Source organism: Mchenga conophoros, linkage group LG18 (genome assembly GCF_057382185.1).
Source record: "Mchenga conophoros isolate Kocher_MC1m ecotype Shallow Benthic linkage group LG18, M_conophoros_male_GT1.1, whole genome shotgun sequence".
Taxonomy (NCBI): domain Eukaryota; kingdom Metazoa; phylum Chordata; class Actinopteri; order Cichliformes; family Cichlidae; genus Mchenga; species Mchenga conophoros.
The window spans coordinates 21,479,629-21,496,301 of record NC_140543.1 but is presented as its reverse complement, the minus strand read 5'-3'; the positions used below and the strand labels follow the sequence as shown (position 1 = coordinate 21,496,301).

General features: G+C 42.0%; 1 protein-coding gene across 20 annotated transcripts in view; it reads right to left on the bottom strand.

Annotated features, from left to right (window-relative positions):
* The window catches only part of LOC146553686 (muscleblind-like protein 1), a 45,796-nt gene that overhangs the window by 20,744 nt on the left and 8,379 nt on the right, over window positions 1-16,673 (bottom strand). For 19 of the 20 annotated variants that reach the window (XR_014889606.1, XM_085255634.1, XM_085255632.1 and 16 more), the window contains exon 2: window positions 10,437-11,465. Coding sequence is in view for 19 of the 20 variants with exons in the window: in XM_085255634.1 (XP_085111760.1) it covers window positions 10,437-10,610 (174 nt within the window). In the remaining variant the exon portion in view is untranslated. Of the gene's footprint in view, window positions 1-10,436; window positions 11,466-11,885; window positions 11,920-16,673 lie in introns of those variants that run through there. The other variant, XM_085255635.1, reaches the window with a different exon arrangement.

The window sequence follows — 16,673 nt, the reverse complement described above, 5'->3', positions numbered from 1 at the left end:
CTGCAGGCTAACCCATTTGAAGCGTGACCGTGGATGTATTTATATCCTGCATACCGTTAACCTACATCCTTTTAAACACACTACAGAGACAGTTACAGTTGATCCAACTTCACTTCCCCTCTTATCTTTGATGCTCCAGCGTTGTGGTGTGATGTTATGGTGTAAGATTCAGTTGTGTTGAGTTGTGCTGTGAAGCTACTCTGTTCTCTGTACTGCGTTCCACTGACTTCTGTCTAAACATACACAGAGATGAAAGCCCTTTCTCTTCACACACACTCTGAATGAAGCTTTGTTCTGCTGGGGAATAGCACAGACTCAAAGGACCGGACCCAGCAGTTGGTCTCTTTGTCTACCATGCACCCAAATATGGCATAAAACATAAAATACAGCTAATTCAGTCAATATACTAATGTGCACGTTGACTGGAATTTCCTGGTAAAACAGCAAGCACCCAAATTACTGGAAAAAAGAGCGAGCCAGAAATATTCCGATGTGATAGTCTCATCTTATCCCTGCTAAATTTGCAAGCATTAAGTAATTAGCAATTCACAATCAATAACACCCATTTAGAGAAGAGAAAAATAGATTTTCTTTTCTTTTCAGTCACTTAATTTAGCATCAAATTAACAGCAGATTTTGAAGACAGCGAAGAAGACGGCAGAGGTCTTTGGAGTCTTAGTGATGTAGTGCCGTTTCTTTGCTGAGGCCTGCATGTCTATATCAGACCATAAACACGCACTCGTACTCATGCCCACATCTCCTTATTGGGGCTCAATGCACCCAGTAATCTGTGAAGTGAAGATTAGTGGTCAGAGAGTTGATGTGACCAGCGGGCCTTGTGGAGATGTGAAGAAAAGAGGGAGTGTCAATCTATGATAATAGCCATACTGGTTACGGTGACGCATCCCCGCCCTCACCCAACAACGGCAGAGAGAATGAGGATTACAGGCTAGAATAGAGTTACAACACGGACCACACAGAGTGCGATAAGGTACGTCGTGTGGCTGTGGGAAAAATGTGAGCAGAATGCATCAGCGGATTTTCTGGGTTTTAGGAGAAAAATATTTCGCAAATTGCAGCTGTGGTTCAAATGTAAACACCCACATGCATGTGACACAGTAGCATCCACATAAAACTATTCATATAGACACAGACAGACACACAAAATGCAGGCTGAGCAATGAGTTATTCACACTCGAGAGGGTGTTGGTTCTCAGAAATCCCTCAGGTCAGATGTCACGTACACAGGAGCTCTGGATCCAAACTTAGACCTCCCTCTGTTTTTTTGTTTTTTTCTCACATGCCCCCCTCCTCTCCCTGTCTGCCTCTCTCTCTCTTGCTATCTCTTGATACACAAACCAACTTTCATGTGACTTCGTTTACATTAATGTCCCCCTTTCTCAGTTTAGCGATGCTTCTCCTCCTGCGAGGTCAGTTTCTTGCTTTTCATTATCCGTGATAACAGAGCAATCACACGAGTATTGATTTGAGCCGCAGCACTTTATGAAAGCCATCCAGTGCTCGCGACGTAGCCCGGTAACATTCATTTAATCATCTCCGAGCTCTGCCTCAGAGTGAGAAAGAAGAGTCGCTGAGCAGAAATCGCAAGTCTGAGGCAGCAATGACGCATCAATAGCAACACTGTTTCTGAAATGACTGAGGTGGGCTCTTTTTCTAATATTGGGCCTTCTGGGTTGAGAAATAAAGACTTTCTTTTATCTAAATGAGACATTTCAAAACTTAAAGCATGAGTAATGCAGTGGGATGCAATATATTCTCACTAAAGAATGACAAGTAGACTTACAATGCCCTGTATATATATATACATATTTATTTATTTGTTATAAAATATATAATACAGTCGTGGTGTATAATGAGCTTAGATTACAAAAGCAATCTGGAGACAGACAAAGAAAATGGGGAAGTGATCTTAATACAGAGAAAACAAAGTCACCTACAAATAAAGCCCCTTAGCCTGGGATGAGTTACGTGTACCAATCTCCTTCCACATTTTTTTGTCTTTCAACCAAGACTCCATCATTATCTCTATCACTTCAGAGTGGCAGCGTTGTGATGCATTTCAACCCTAAGCAAGACCTATAAAAGAAGGAAAAAAAGTTTAAAGGGGTCCTTTTTCTCTTTTATATACCTTCCTTTAGTCCCAGCTTTCTGCTCTCCCTTTTTTAACCCTTGTCACTCCCGCCACCATCTGCACAAGTCTCAGACAACAGGGGGAAAAAAGCCTCTTCTATCAGTAGCCAAGTAATAATGATTAGTTTAGTTTGCAGCACTAACAGATTTAATCTGGTATGTATTATGCTAATCTGATCTCACAGTCTGTAATCCTATCCACGGCTCTAATCCCACTGTCAACTGGCCTAATCCTGTTTCTGTGTGTGATTATGCCTTTCGGGCTTGGCACCAGCACGAGGACGATTTCACCCTCTTCCTCTCCTACAGCATTTTATCAAGTGGTTTAGCCTCATACTCTTTCTATTATGGAAGATTATATTCTGATATTCATAAAGTTTGCAAAAACAACAGCTGGAACTAGCAACAGCTAACTTGCAACTTCAGAATTAAATCCAGCCTAAAAGATTTTGCAAGCAAGGCTACAGCCACAAATGCAAGTCATACGCTATATTCTGCTGTCTGTGACCATCATATAAAGTAATTAGGGCTAATAATTGGTGTTCAGATTGTGTCACTGTTCCAGGTCAAGAAAACAACAACACATGAATTATCCTGCCTAAATTAAGCCTACATTTGAGGGTGTTGACTGTGACTCATTGCTCAATAACATATAATGAAATAAACGAATGCATAATGGAGAATATTTTAAGTTTCAGATTCGCCAAATAAGGTAAAAGAAGGTTTTCCTTGCGATGACAATGAAAACTGAATTGAAGACAAGCAGAAAGTGATTAAGACTGTTGCCATGAGTCTGACAGGCCCAGACACTGCGATTCTGAGAAGGAATGCACTTAAAGAAAAACAAGACAGGCACACAGAGAGCAATTGAGAAAGAGAAAAACACATGGACAGCTATCAACTATTTTTTTCCACTTTTTGCCTCACAGTCACTTCTAAAAAGCATGTGAGTGTGCAGCGCCTGACATAGCCTCCTTAATGTTTTGGCATCGACGGAGAGAAAAGAGGCAGGGTAAACGTGACAGCTGGACCGAGGAGAGGGAGTGGAAGAGTGAAAAGGTGTTAAGAGAATTGAATCTAAGTGAGCGGCTGTGCCCTCAAGCTACGCGCTCACCTGTCTTGTGGGATTGATGATAGCCTAGCTAACTGTAGCATCTGCTAGTACTGTTATCAGTAACTATTAATAAAGTTGATATAATTTTGTTTCTTTGTTATAAACTATATAGCGTGAAAAATGTAACCGAATGGGCACACCTTGCAGTTCATTGTGTTTTCTATTGATTTGAATCACGGACCAGTGGCATTACCAACACTAATTATAAAGTATTGTGCCAAAGTCTTGACCCACCTCTCCATTTTTTAAAAATATTTTGCTTCCAAGGAGCCCGAATTCTTGTAACTTTTTAAAGGTGGGCTAGATCAATACTTCTCCAGGGTTTCTGAAGCTCTTTCCAAGTTTCTTTACTTAGACTTTGGCTTGTTTTCAGTCCAGTCCTTGTGCCTGACCATTTTCAGAGGAATTAAGCCACTTTAGACTGACCTATAAGTCATTCAAAAATTATAAGGCCACCTAATTCAAGGGATGAACCAGCGTTGTGTCTACATGCAAAGGACAATTTTGCAAAAAACACTTCAATACTAACTTTGTTACTGCACAAAAACACATAGTTGAGTTGAATTTGACTGATATGAATTGAAAAATACCAAAGATAACAGCAGCTTTAATGAGATAAAATAGTAATTTTGCATCAACAAGGCAAAATAAAAATCCACCAGACCCAACACAGAACCTGAGACACAGATCTTTCAGTTGATCCATCTACTGTTCACTGAAGCCTTAAACAGAAATGGTCTTTGTTATAACCTCAGGATAAAAATGCTCGGAAACTCAAGTGCCAGTTTTAGGACGTTTACTGACCACTTTTAGAAACAACCACAGCTAGTCGCACACATACAGGAAACTGTCCCACGCATAACATTCCGGCAGGGAGAACCCTGAAAAACCTCTGAAGGTTCCGGGATGCAACGCCCCCAAACATACATTAACAACAAAACTGTCTATAACAGTCTTAGTGGAAGACTGGGTGTCAAGAAGCCATTCTTAATGAAATCAAACAGGAAGAAAAGGGCGAGGTATGCCAATTTAAACAACAAGTGGACTGCTCACGAAGTTACTATGAATCCAAATGTGAAATTCCTGGTTCAAATATTGTCCCTAAGAACAGAGGAAGTTGGGAGGTGAGTGTCTACGGTCATCTGTAAAACATGGTGGAGGCTTTATCATTTCCGCCAGTGGGGTTGGAGATCTTGCCAATTTGATGGAATTATGAACACAGAAAAGTACCATCAGATTCTGATACCATCTGGAAAGCATCTGATTGTCAACAGCTTCACGCTTTAGCATGACAATAATCCCAAACATACTGTTAATACAGTAAAAGCATACCTGGCCTCCCCAGAGCCCAGATCTCATATGACTGAAGCAGCTCGGGATCATCTTGACAGATAACAGAACAAAACGCAGCTAAGATCCAAAGAATAGCCTTGAATGTCCTTCGAGAAGCCTGGAGAACTATTCCTAAAGACTACTTAAAGAAATTACAAAAAGGTTTGCCAGCCAGAGTTCAGGCTGTGTCGAAGAATAAAGGTGGTCACACCAAATATTGACTTTTGAGCTTGTTAGAATTGTAAAAACCACTTTTTTGCCTTATATACTGTGTTTCCATATATTCACACATTTCAGTAAATCGCTGCACCTACTTCCCATTTTCCCAACAAAATATAAAGAAATGAGGGGTGGACTCAGTACAGATTATGTTTTACGAGTTTCGGATAATTTAACGCTTGAATCCTGACTTTGATCTGTCAATATTTGCTACTGGGTGGAGCAAACAAACCCTCGGGCTATTTGTAGCTTTCTGTTAAGTCTGTACGTTAAAGACAGATTCAGAAAGGGCAGCTAGAGAAGTAATCATTGTATCACTGGTGTTATAAATGGGCCCAGTGTGATGCCGGGACAGGGACGGCTGACACCGAGAAGAAAAGACTGTTGTTGCTGATCTTCTGTCACATAAGCTCACAGACAAGATGCATAGATGCGCTGATGTGACAAGGATGCACACACAACCTAAAACAAGCAGGCCAAGGAAAAGGCTCTATGTGGTTTAGTGTGTGCATCAACCAGGATTAGCGTGGTCCAAGCATGAATGTGACAAAGACTTAAGAATAGGTCCATTGATGCCAGGAGAAAGAAAACTAAAAACGCCTACTTACTGAAATAAAATCCCAGTTATGGGTCTCAGTTTATTTTAATAAGCTAGAGGAAAGACTGAGCATAGCCACGCACAGCATCCGTTTAGCAGAAGCTGTATCGTACAGATGAATAAATCTACCCCTTAAATATATTTAAAGAGGAGAAAGAGCTTTTCTGTATGCAGTCATAGAAATCCCATTAGGAATGCAATTAAGATGAAAAGTCTGCAAGAGGAGTTACATCATTCCTGCCAGAATCCGACTGAAAATCTGCACCATGCCACTGAAAACAAACCTTGATGACTATGGCTTGCACTTTTTGAAAGTCAGTGTATCAAAAGCAAAGTGAGTACGGCTGACCTATGACCGACTTTGGATTCCACGTGCTCATCTGTGGCTGCTGTGTTGGAAAATGGCACATCTGTCTGTCTTTAGCGTGTGTGGTGTGCTTACGTTAACCCTTGCAGTTGATTTAACGTGGCAGAGTGTTCCTCAGGTTATCGCTGGCCAAAAAAAGTGACAGGTATTGAATGCACGTGGCCATATACAGTCAGTCATTGCGGAGACTGGCAGAAAAATTTGTTTGAAATCACAAAAATGCCGTCAGCTAGCAACATGGTTAATATTTACCAGAAAAGTCTGTCTGGTGTGTCTGTGTGTATTTAACCTCACTGTACTGGATCTAAACGTGCTGTCAAAATATGACCAGCGAAACGAGAGGAAAGGCAGATAGAGGAAAGAGAATGAACGGGAGAAAAAGCCAGACAGATGCAGTCCAGACCAGAAGTTGTAAATCAGGTGTAAAATAATGGCTAAAACAAAGTGTCAGGTCGCAGCTTTTATGCGTGTTTACATTGACGTAGACAGAGCCATGTGGGGAAATGTAAGCGGCCTAATAAAAAGAATTACCACCAGCGTGAGGCGTTGAAAAGTAGCTGGACAGCAATGCATAAAGTCAAATAAACCAGCATATTTAACACATTGTGGAAAATCCTGTGGGGAAAATGACTAATTTAAATATTCAGTCCATAGATATTAACACACGATATATCTTCACTGGGGACGCTCCCTCAGCCTTTTACCGCTGCTTGTTGTGGCATCTTTCCGTGATTAGTCTCAGCAGGGGGAAACCATCTGCAATCAGACTGATATCAGGTGATGCTCGTGCTGTGACTTATAGGTAATTGCTTTTTTATTTCAGCAACTTTTTTCTTTCCTCATTCCTGTAGTTCACTTGTTACTTTTTTGTATATTTTTGAACTGCAATCTGTTTTTTCTGGATTTTCGGCTCACGTGGGAGGTATCATGAACAACGGGGAAACATGTATGCCTACATCCTCTGTCTAGCAGCTTGTTAGGCATTTACATGAGTACTTCTGCTTTTTTTTTTTAACATTTCTAGCAGCTGACTTTGGCAAACCGATTACCTTTTGTGCACCTCTGATAGATTTTTTTTCTTTTGTTAACCCCTATTATTGTTTTCTTCAAGTTAAAGTGAACTCTTAACCCATATTGAGTCTAATTGCCAACCTCAGTCACACAGTTCTTTTTACACGGATGTAAAGCATACTTGAGACTTGGCCTTTTACAGTAGCACCTGCTTTATGTCGAATTTAATGTGCCGAAGCGAGAAAAAACGGTCCCTGAACAAATAATTGGTGTGCAGATGGTAAACAAGCAAATATTTCTCATTTAACATCCAGCTCGCCTCAAACAGTGCAGCAACACAAACGAAGCGGCCGCAACAGCACCACAAATCCCGATGTAATGCACGTGCATGTGCTCAGAAACGTGATGACAGTGGGTGTGTCAGGCTGGCAGGTAGACAAAGCACAAAGTCTATGCTGTGTGAAAGCATGTGTGTGTGTGTATCTTCAAATGGTTCTCTGTGGTAGACGATCAACTGCTTGCATTTTTAAACATTTGGGATGCCATCCGGGGTTAAACAAGGACCTGCTCCTGACCTAATTCCACACGGGTTTGTGTTGTACGATACGTATGTGGTAATAGCTGTGCTAGTAGGGTAGTTATCCAGGTGTAATGTGACCCATCTTGCCCAGGAATGGGTGTGTCCTGATGCAACAGACAGACTGAGTGGAACAGCACAGAAGGCGCTTTTAATGAGCATTAAAAACAAGCAACAACAAGTTCATTTACAGCAGAGAACAACTTGCCTCATATACTAATGAGGCAAGTTGCGCGCTTGTTTCTGCAACATTAAGCCCCTGTTACACTCCTATCAGCTTTAGTGTACAAGCAGAGAGAACAAGTGGTATCAACTAGAGTGAGTTAAAAGTAAGTTACTACGCTGTACCTCCTCGAAGTATCGGGTATATTTTAAACATCTGCCTCATCAGTTAATCTGTTGCTTAGATTAGTTTTAGCTATGAGGCCCGTTGTTTATTAAGATTCCAATTTATTACACCTCACCTATCTGCTCTGCAGTTAATCATTGACGGGCAAAGTTACAAAGCTGACTTTAAATCAGGGAGTCCAGGCTACCATTATCCCTCTCTAAATATTTACCCTGCTTCGACATAGCTGAGCTGTCTGTGCTGCACCAACCAGATAGACAGGCAACAGAAACGGCTGCACTCTGAGGTTAAGGCCAAGTGTAAGGCCAGCAAACACCCACAAGCATCTTGTTCAAGCACGGGCAGATTCAAAAGCACCTCCACTCTGTTACGGGTCTGTGGCCTAGATGGATACGTGGTTGTAATTGATTTTCTAGCTTGAGGGAATGTGGTGCACATATGATTACTGCCATGAGAAATCATGATTTAACTCCTTTTTACTATTTCTGGTATCAATATATTATGTACAATGTCATTTAGTGCCGGACAGATGTTTGTGAGGCCGTGACCGTGACATAAAAAAAAAAAGAAAAAGGCCGAAAAGAGAGCGAGAGTGGCTGTTGGGGAAATGACTGGCTTTGGGTGTGACCTGCTCAGCTATGCACTAGTGATCATGTGAGACCTGTGCTAATTATACACTTCTCAAGAAGAAGGTCGATCCTCTCTCATGGGCAGAAAACATGTGCACATGTGTCCAGGAGGCTGCATTAGTGTCTGCGTGTTGGGAGTGGGCAATGTGGCTTCATGTAACACAACTCATTCGAGAGTTAGTCCTATTTCAACCTCTCAATCTGTGTTAAAGAGAATTAGGGCAGCTGATTTTTCACTCAGTGCTGCTGCGGGTCTGTTTAGAAAGACTAATGCAGAGAGAGTGTGTGTGTGTGTGCGTGTGCAGAACTAGAGGTTTATGCCTTATCATATAGTGTGAACAATTATCTGACAAATCCACAGGTTTTCTTTCTGATATTTCCTCTATCCTCTTTTGCTCTTTCTCTGTCTTTTTACTTTCTGCTTCTCTTTCCATTGTGGGTTTCGGAGACCTGCTCTGTTTTTCATTACCAGTGGAAAAAATGGGGCGAGTGGTTTAAAAAAAAAAAAGTATTACCCATCTCCATTAATACACATATCCTAGTGGAAAATGAGTCTAAACTACTAAAAAAGGACTTCAGAGTCCTTCAAAAAGCCACCGTATACTTGCCAGTCACTCCTTTTTAATGGCAACCTCTACCTCAGTGTGACAATTTAAACATCCGCCTGCAGATAAAAGCACCACTGCTCTCTCAGTCAATATCCTCTCGCAGTGGGTAACACTGAACTCAGGAGTCTGTGACATGTAGGTAACGTTGTGTTATGTCTGTAGCAGTTATGCTGCTGCAGCAGGTCTTCAGTTTGCTAAAACTTGAATATAACTGGATGCCACCTTTTTTTTGTTTTGGCTATTTTAAAATGTTAATCCAAATTATTTTCTGACATCTGGCAACACAATATTTTAACTATGTGAGGCTGAGTAAACTAAACTGCTTATGAGTATTATGAGTGCCTTATGTCCCACTTTTGCAAAGTTGCAGTGTTTTGAGAAGATTTCAGGAGATTAAGCTGTGAAAATATATTAAACTTTTCTTGTAATTTTCATGTGCACAGGTGAAGAAGCTGCTGAACAGTCAGCTTGGGCCTGACAATGTTCTTTTGTCCACATCTGGCTGTAACAACTCTTCCCCTGAGTTGCACTGCGCACACGCTGTCCTCATCCTAACCCTGCTCACATGCAGTCAATGACCACGAGTCACCAGTATCTGCTGGACAATACAAACACGAAAAACATACAGTGCCAAGTCAATGCTGGAAACTTTGGGTTGAGGTCCACCCATCTCCAGAGATCTTGTGCTCCGATAAAAAGAGTCATTGTGAAAGAGCGAGAGAATCGACGAGAGTGAGAGAGAGAAAAAAAGAGGTGTTTGCTTTCCTGCTGCTGCCTAAAAATGGAAAATTACTGCATACAGTTCCCCAACTCTGCTCTAAAGCAGATACACATATAGAAACACACACAAACCCCTTATAACTGCCCTTAGGCCTCTGAACAGGAAGTGGTTTCAGCGAATGAGAGCTACATGATGACGCTATCGCCTTGTTCGTTTCTAGCAGCTGAGCTTTGCTTAGGGCATCCGTATGAGTTTGTACATCTGGCTATTCATCAGACTGTTTGTCTGCTTTTCTATTCAAACACTGCCCCACAGCAAACATGATCACTTCCAGAATAACTGCGCTATTGTAGTAAATTCATGCAACTGTGTTTATGTGCAGTGTAATCAGTCGGAAAAGCAGCCGATTCTTGAATGAATTCCATTTGGAAGTAAACACTACTCAAAACATTTCGGACTGCGCCAGAAAATTCCACAGCTCTGTGTTAAATATGCCGAACTGCCTCACCTAACCCCACCGCCAAAACACCCACCCCCCTCCATTCTGCACCCTTCATCACACGTTCCAGTCACCTGACCAGAAATAGGTCGGACCAAGGAGAGCACATGCTGTGGCCAGATGGTGCACTCCAGTTTGTTATTTCCAGTTTGCAACACCATAAATTCCCTCAAACTGCCTGTCAGACCGAATGTGCTCAGTCTCTTATCTGTATCTCTTTATCGACTCCAGATTTCCTGCTCGCCACTTCTCCTTTCTTACCTTGAGCGAGTCGAAGCAAGCGATGACCCGTCCGTTGTCCACCTGGCAGCTCTTGGCTGGGTGAGCGAACTTGCACTCCTGGTCGGAGCGTGAGCAGGTGCCCCTCTGGAACTCCCGACATACTTCCAGTGTCAGCCACTTTGTGTCACGGATGTGTGTTATGTTCATTGCCATCTCAAGACGCCGGCAGAAAAAAGTATTCCGAGCGGAGATCTGTTCGAAAACTCTTCGAAATCTGTTCAAATTAAGTACCTATAGTGTTGTTATCCACAATCTTTTTCTTTTTCTGTTTACTTATCAGTGTTGTCACTGTCTGGGATACTTGTCTGTGAAGATGAAATGAAACACTCAAAAAGAAAAGTTCCTACTGATTGACTGGGCTCCTTCTCCAAAGTAAAATGTTGCAGGATGGCTGTGGATGTAAGCAGGTCCTATTCTTGATCAGACAGCGGCTGATAGAGTTATTATATCCAGGGGAGACTACTTAGCTTAACAGTCAAGCTGCCTCTCTTGGTTAGACTTCTCTCTCTCACTTGTTATTGCTTACTGAACTGCGTCATCTATAACATTCCCAGGCGAAGGTGACAGCCGAACTGAGAGCCCTCTGGTTAGGTGCAGTGAAGCAGGCAACAAAGGTGACAGTCTAGGTGTAGCCTGCTACAAGAAGGTTAAGGACACTGAGGACTAAGTGGAGGCTTTAGAGCGTTGAAGGCGAAGGTGAAAGGCAAGGTGATGCTGTGTGGGCCTGGTGGTGTGTTGGGCTGCTGTGGTAAGGCTGGTCAGCTGGTGGATAGTTGCTGGCAGCAGGGCCGTCTTACAGTGAGGAGAGCGGAGTTTGGAGTCAGGCTGCGTGGAGTGGATGATGATGGTACAGTGGATGGGGTCGGAGCGAAGGCTGCGAGGAGGGTGTGGCTGCTGTCCTTGTACTCGTGTTGCTGTGGCAGCAAGCGAGCGAGGCAGGGGGGAGGGTGGAGCTTCAGCTGTAGAAGCAGGTCAAAGCTGCAGCAGACATCAGGGAAGGCACTTCCTCTGGGGAGATAAAGAGAGAGATAGAAGAAAGGGGAAAAAAGGAACGAAAGATTAGTCTATATACAACACGTTAACAAAAAGAAGATAACAACTATCATGTTTGTTTTCCCGCTCGTGTGTCTTTCAGAGAAGATTCTGACCTGCAGGATTTTTAAAGTCGTGACACTGCTGAGCTATGCAGCTGTGGGAGTGAAGAATATGTAAAAATCTCAGAAATGCAGGGGTGTCAGCGAAAACAAATAAAACTTTCACCCGCTCTGCGCTCTAAACACACATAGTGCAAGCACACCTTCATCAGGCCATGCTACGCACAAACAGACACACACACATAGAGAGAGAAATGCACAAAGCAGCCATTCACAACTTTCCACATCATCTGGACAACGCAGAGAAAAGCACATCAAATCCCGTATCACTTACAGTCCAGTACAGCAAAGCCGGCCATTGCAAATGTGTTTAGAGGTGAAAGAAAGGAAGAGAGTGAAAGCAAGGGGGAAGTTGAGGCTGGGCATGAGGGAGAAGAGTTTAGTCATTTCCTTTCTTGCGAAGCCTTGTGAGAGCGGTGGCCAATGAGAGCTTGCGGAGTTGCAGCAACATTCTGGGCCGAGCGCCAGGTGAGAGCAAGGGGGAGGAGCGAACAGGAGGCTGACCTGCCCGCTTGCTGTTGAAAGACACACAGGCTGAACTGTTTCTGCCTCACAAGATAACCTGTTTCCTTATCAAAACAATAAAATTCATGGACTCCAGAGATAATGTCGTTTTATTTTTAAATAGGAAATACCACCGTTGCAGTAAGGCAATGCATATTGCAAAGGTCTCGCACAAATGCAAGCTCGCACGCAGTAATTGTGCAGAACACGATTGAATGAAACAGCCTGGTTATTATTTCACTGTCAGAATTTTCCCATTTATCACTTTTAAATGAGTTTATACATTTAAATGAGTCGTTTTTTGCTTTGCGTTTGTTTTGATTGTTTGTTTAAATTTTGCATTGCTGCCAGTGGTTTCTATTTTTGGTGAATCCATTGTATGGGGTCTGTTGGGGGAATCTGCATGATTGGGATCCCAGGGGCCCATTCTGCCCTTATCGCTAAGCCAGAGTAAGTCACCACACCCTGTGTAGTGAAATCGCTTTCCCCAGAAAAGCATGTGCACCCTCAGCAATGCCACCAACCAACCACTGCTAACTTTACAACACTGCAACGCACTATATCAGAGCCCTGCAGCAGCGCAGCGCAGCCCATGATGAGCCAGCAACATAGATAAACAGTGTATTTAGAGAAAGAGAGAGAGAGAGAGAGAATGACAAAACATTTCAGTTTCACCTTGGATGACCCTTATGATAGCAAATGTAGCAATGTAGCATTAGAAATGACCTTTGGCGTGTATTCGGAACGCAAATCCTGCAACGACCATACTCGACGACTACACACATACCCAGACAATTATCTTTCATATCACGCGTTATATGGAGATCAAAATAAATTAACTTTCCAATGAAACACAAACATAAAACATCTGTCTCTTCACTATAACTAGTGCTGTGTCAGTTTTTGGATCGATTCCGATACCAAAGGAATACATATACATGGCCAGTATTGCCGATACCAGTAACGATAACCTATAGCGGGAGTTTATGTAGTGGAAAGCAGTGTGTTGTGATTTATGAGCTGAATCATCATCTATTCATATTTTAATAATTTCAGCATATTTTAATGACCCCTAAATCGTTATGATTTTTTACTATCCACAGTAATTAGTTGATACAACAAAGCACACTTTTCAGCTTTTTCATCTATTTTAAAACTATTTTTCTTTAGACCTGGAATGTAAATGTGCCTGTATCTGAAGCACTTTGGATCAACTTCTGTTGTTTAAATGTGATGTGACACAATTCAGTGGGCTACATATTGAGAGGTTAGAAACAAAGTATCACTCTGATACCAACACCAGCGTTGGTATGAATACTAACGATATTTGGATCGATCTGCACACCTCTCTTATCTTAGCAAATGTTGCACAAGAAGCAATAGTTTTCCTGCCGGTTTAAAAACTCTTTTATGCCAAAAAACATTTTTGAGTAACAGAACTTAGATTGAATATCTTCGTCAGAGTGCAACTCTTCCAGCATGCTGCATGTCATACTTTTGTTTGTGTGACTCGGGCCACATTTCTGTTCCCATGAACTCTATTCACGTGAAGTCATTCATCAACTTGCGCACACTGCTACATAAATGTCAAGTCAGTCGAGAGTAATCTTTATGTGTGTTCATGAATGGTCTGTTATTATCACTAAATGTTGACCTTACATGTACCTATTACAATTGAGTCTGATGAGGCATTTAATGACACACTTTTACTACCAAGTACACTTTGTGGGGTTCAGCTGAACCATGTTGTCTGGACACTAATGAGGTGGAACAGAGACATCTAATTCTTTTTTTTTTTTAACTAAAGGCACCTGGAACTGTCTTCAATCAAATGCGAGGGTGTGACGACTTGATGCATTAAAAGCTGACAGCCCCCTGAGTCTGTCGGCTTGCCTAATCAGTTTCTGTGGTTTTGGTCAGATGAGAACACAGCTGTGAGGGAGAAACAATGTAATATGGTGTAGAGATGGACCGATCCGATATTACGTATCGGTATCGGTGCGATACTGACCTAAATTACTGGATCGGATATCGGAGAAAAATAAAAAATGTAATCCGATCCATTAAATATCACGAAAGCACCTCACAAAACTTGCAACACGCCGTAACTCACCTCAGAACGTTAGCAGTCGGAGCAGTATGCATCACGTGATAGAGCAGCTGTGGCATGCCGGACCTGTCGGTGGTCTGGATAGCATTTGGAGCTTCGCTAGCAACCTGGCATTTCATCTCCGACAAAGTTATCCCCGAGAGAAGTAAAGCAAGTGTGTAAGTCCATCTCTGAATGTTTGTAAAGCATTCCCACGTTAAGCTTAACAAGCGACTGCCTCTCGCTCTCCGGCTGCTACTTCAATCGTGAAACTGATCAGCTGATCGGCTTTTCTGTCGCGACTCCGTTTGTTTTTGGCCCACTTTGCACCAGAAAGAGGAAACCAGCGGCTGAACAACAGCAGCACGTTTAAGCTTGATAAGCTGTTGTTAGAATTTATTTAATATTTCTTTCTACACCAGGATCTTTTTCTACGCAGCTGACGGCTGTAACTGTGCAGGGGCGGATCTAGCAAAGTTTAGCCAGGGGGGCCGATAGGGCATGAACAGGGAAAAGGGGGCACAAAGACAGACTTTTCTTTCTTATTCTCATTTAAAATGTCTAGCTTTTAATAAATAATTATCTGACACCCAAAGTTTTAATTTGATGTAAAATGAATAGAAGTCAATTACTGTATATAGTGACTATTAAGTCTAATATATATACCCTAGTAAGCTATAGTACTTTTTACTTTGGGAAGGTACCATCTGTGCAGTCTGCAATTTTGTTGAAGAAAGATGTTGAATCTATTTAATATTTCTTGAAAAATAATTGATTTCTGTGCATTTTTTTTCACACTGCATCAAATTAAGGTTGATTACGTCGATTAAGCATCATGAGGTGGCGCGTGAGGGGTGGTTCCCTATTTTTTATTTATTTATGTTGTTGCTGGGAGTTGGAACCCTGTTAGTTAGGTTTCTTAATATTTACGCTAAGTACTCTTTAAAATACCAGAATAGGGAGGATGGTGTAGGTTTAAGTTTATTAGATTGATCAGTATTGCTGAACTATGAAATATTTTTTTTGTATACAGGTATAACAGAATAGCTTTAGTGTAGTTGTTGTTTTAAACTTGAGTATGAACTTGCAGACTTGCAAAATGCAGCAAGATATTTTAAAAAACAGTTTTGTTGATTAAAAAACACTATATCGGATTCATATCGGTATCGGCAGATATCCAAATTTATGATATCGGTATCGGTATCGGACATAAAAAAGTGGTATCGTGCCATCTCTAATATGGTGTAAGACGAGCCAGAGTAATAATGAATCCTCATTATGATCCATCATGTCTGGACAAGGGCCTCCTTCCCTTATTGATTTCCTCATCTCTACAGTTTTTTTCTGTTGGTGTGCCACTCCCTCTATCTAATTCCACTTTAACTGTCAGTGCTCTTCGAGTATCCATTTCAAATCAGCGAGTGTTTAACATTATCTTCTTCTCTGCTCTTTCCACAAAATTTCTAACAGTAATATAATTTGAACAGGTGGATCTGTGATTTCCTTCCTATTGTTTCAGCCACCTCAACTCCACCCACGTCTCTGCCTTCGTGTCCTCGGTGTGATTATCTGGCCTATGTTCTCGTTCAGCATCCTCGGCAGCCGTCCCTTAGACTCCAAGGTCTTGTAAGCTGGTGCAAGGTCGATCAGAGTGGTGGAAGGGGAGACAGCGAGAGAGCGCAAGCAAGACATTCTTCCTATCGCTCTTTTAGGACACGTGGTAGTAAGACTATGGGCCGACAAGAAGAGGAAGCGGAAGAAGAATCGGTCCTGTGACAACAGCATACACTTTTATGGCATAAACAGTTTTGAAAATCAAGCCTCCACATCTTTTACTTTCTCTTCCTTTTGAGCCATGAAACAAATCTGTTCTCGCTATGAAAAAACAGAACAAACTGTCAATATTCACCCTACGCCGAAAGCCCCTACAAATCATAAAACCTGACACTGATGTGCATGGTGAATGGTGCTGAATGGCAGTCGTGCATGAAAACATGCCTCAGCTGACTGAAAAGTGGAATCTACCAAAGACACATGCTAATCTGGCAGCTGGTTTTGGGATTTTGGAGTCCTTATTGCAACTGGAAAACTCAGCAGGGCCGAGAAAACAAGAAATAAGGTGTGGCTCACAGTTATGATAAGACTTCCTGAAAAAATGAGCGACACATTATTAGTTTAGATAAACGTGGCTTGACTTCATGGCCACGAAATACTTAAGGCTCTTTATTGCATAGACGCATAAAATGGAATAACTAGCGCAGTATTAACAGAGATTAATCTCAAGAAAATGCACGTATGCTACTGGTTATATTGCACCATCTGGTATGGCTACCTAATTAGCAAACCACAGCTTCGAGGCGGAGCTTCTATTTTCGACTGTGACAGCGGAGAAAGACGCAGTCATCCCTTTTGGTTCGCTGCTGTTCAGCGCAGGGAGTGGTTTCAGCATTTTGCCAGAGGTGGTGTCAG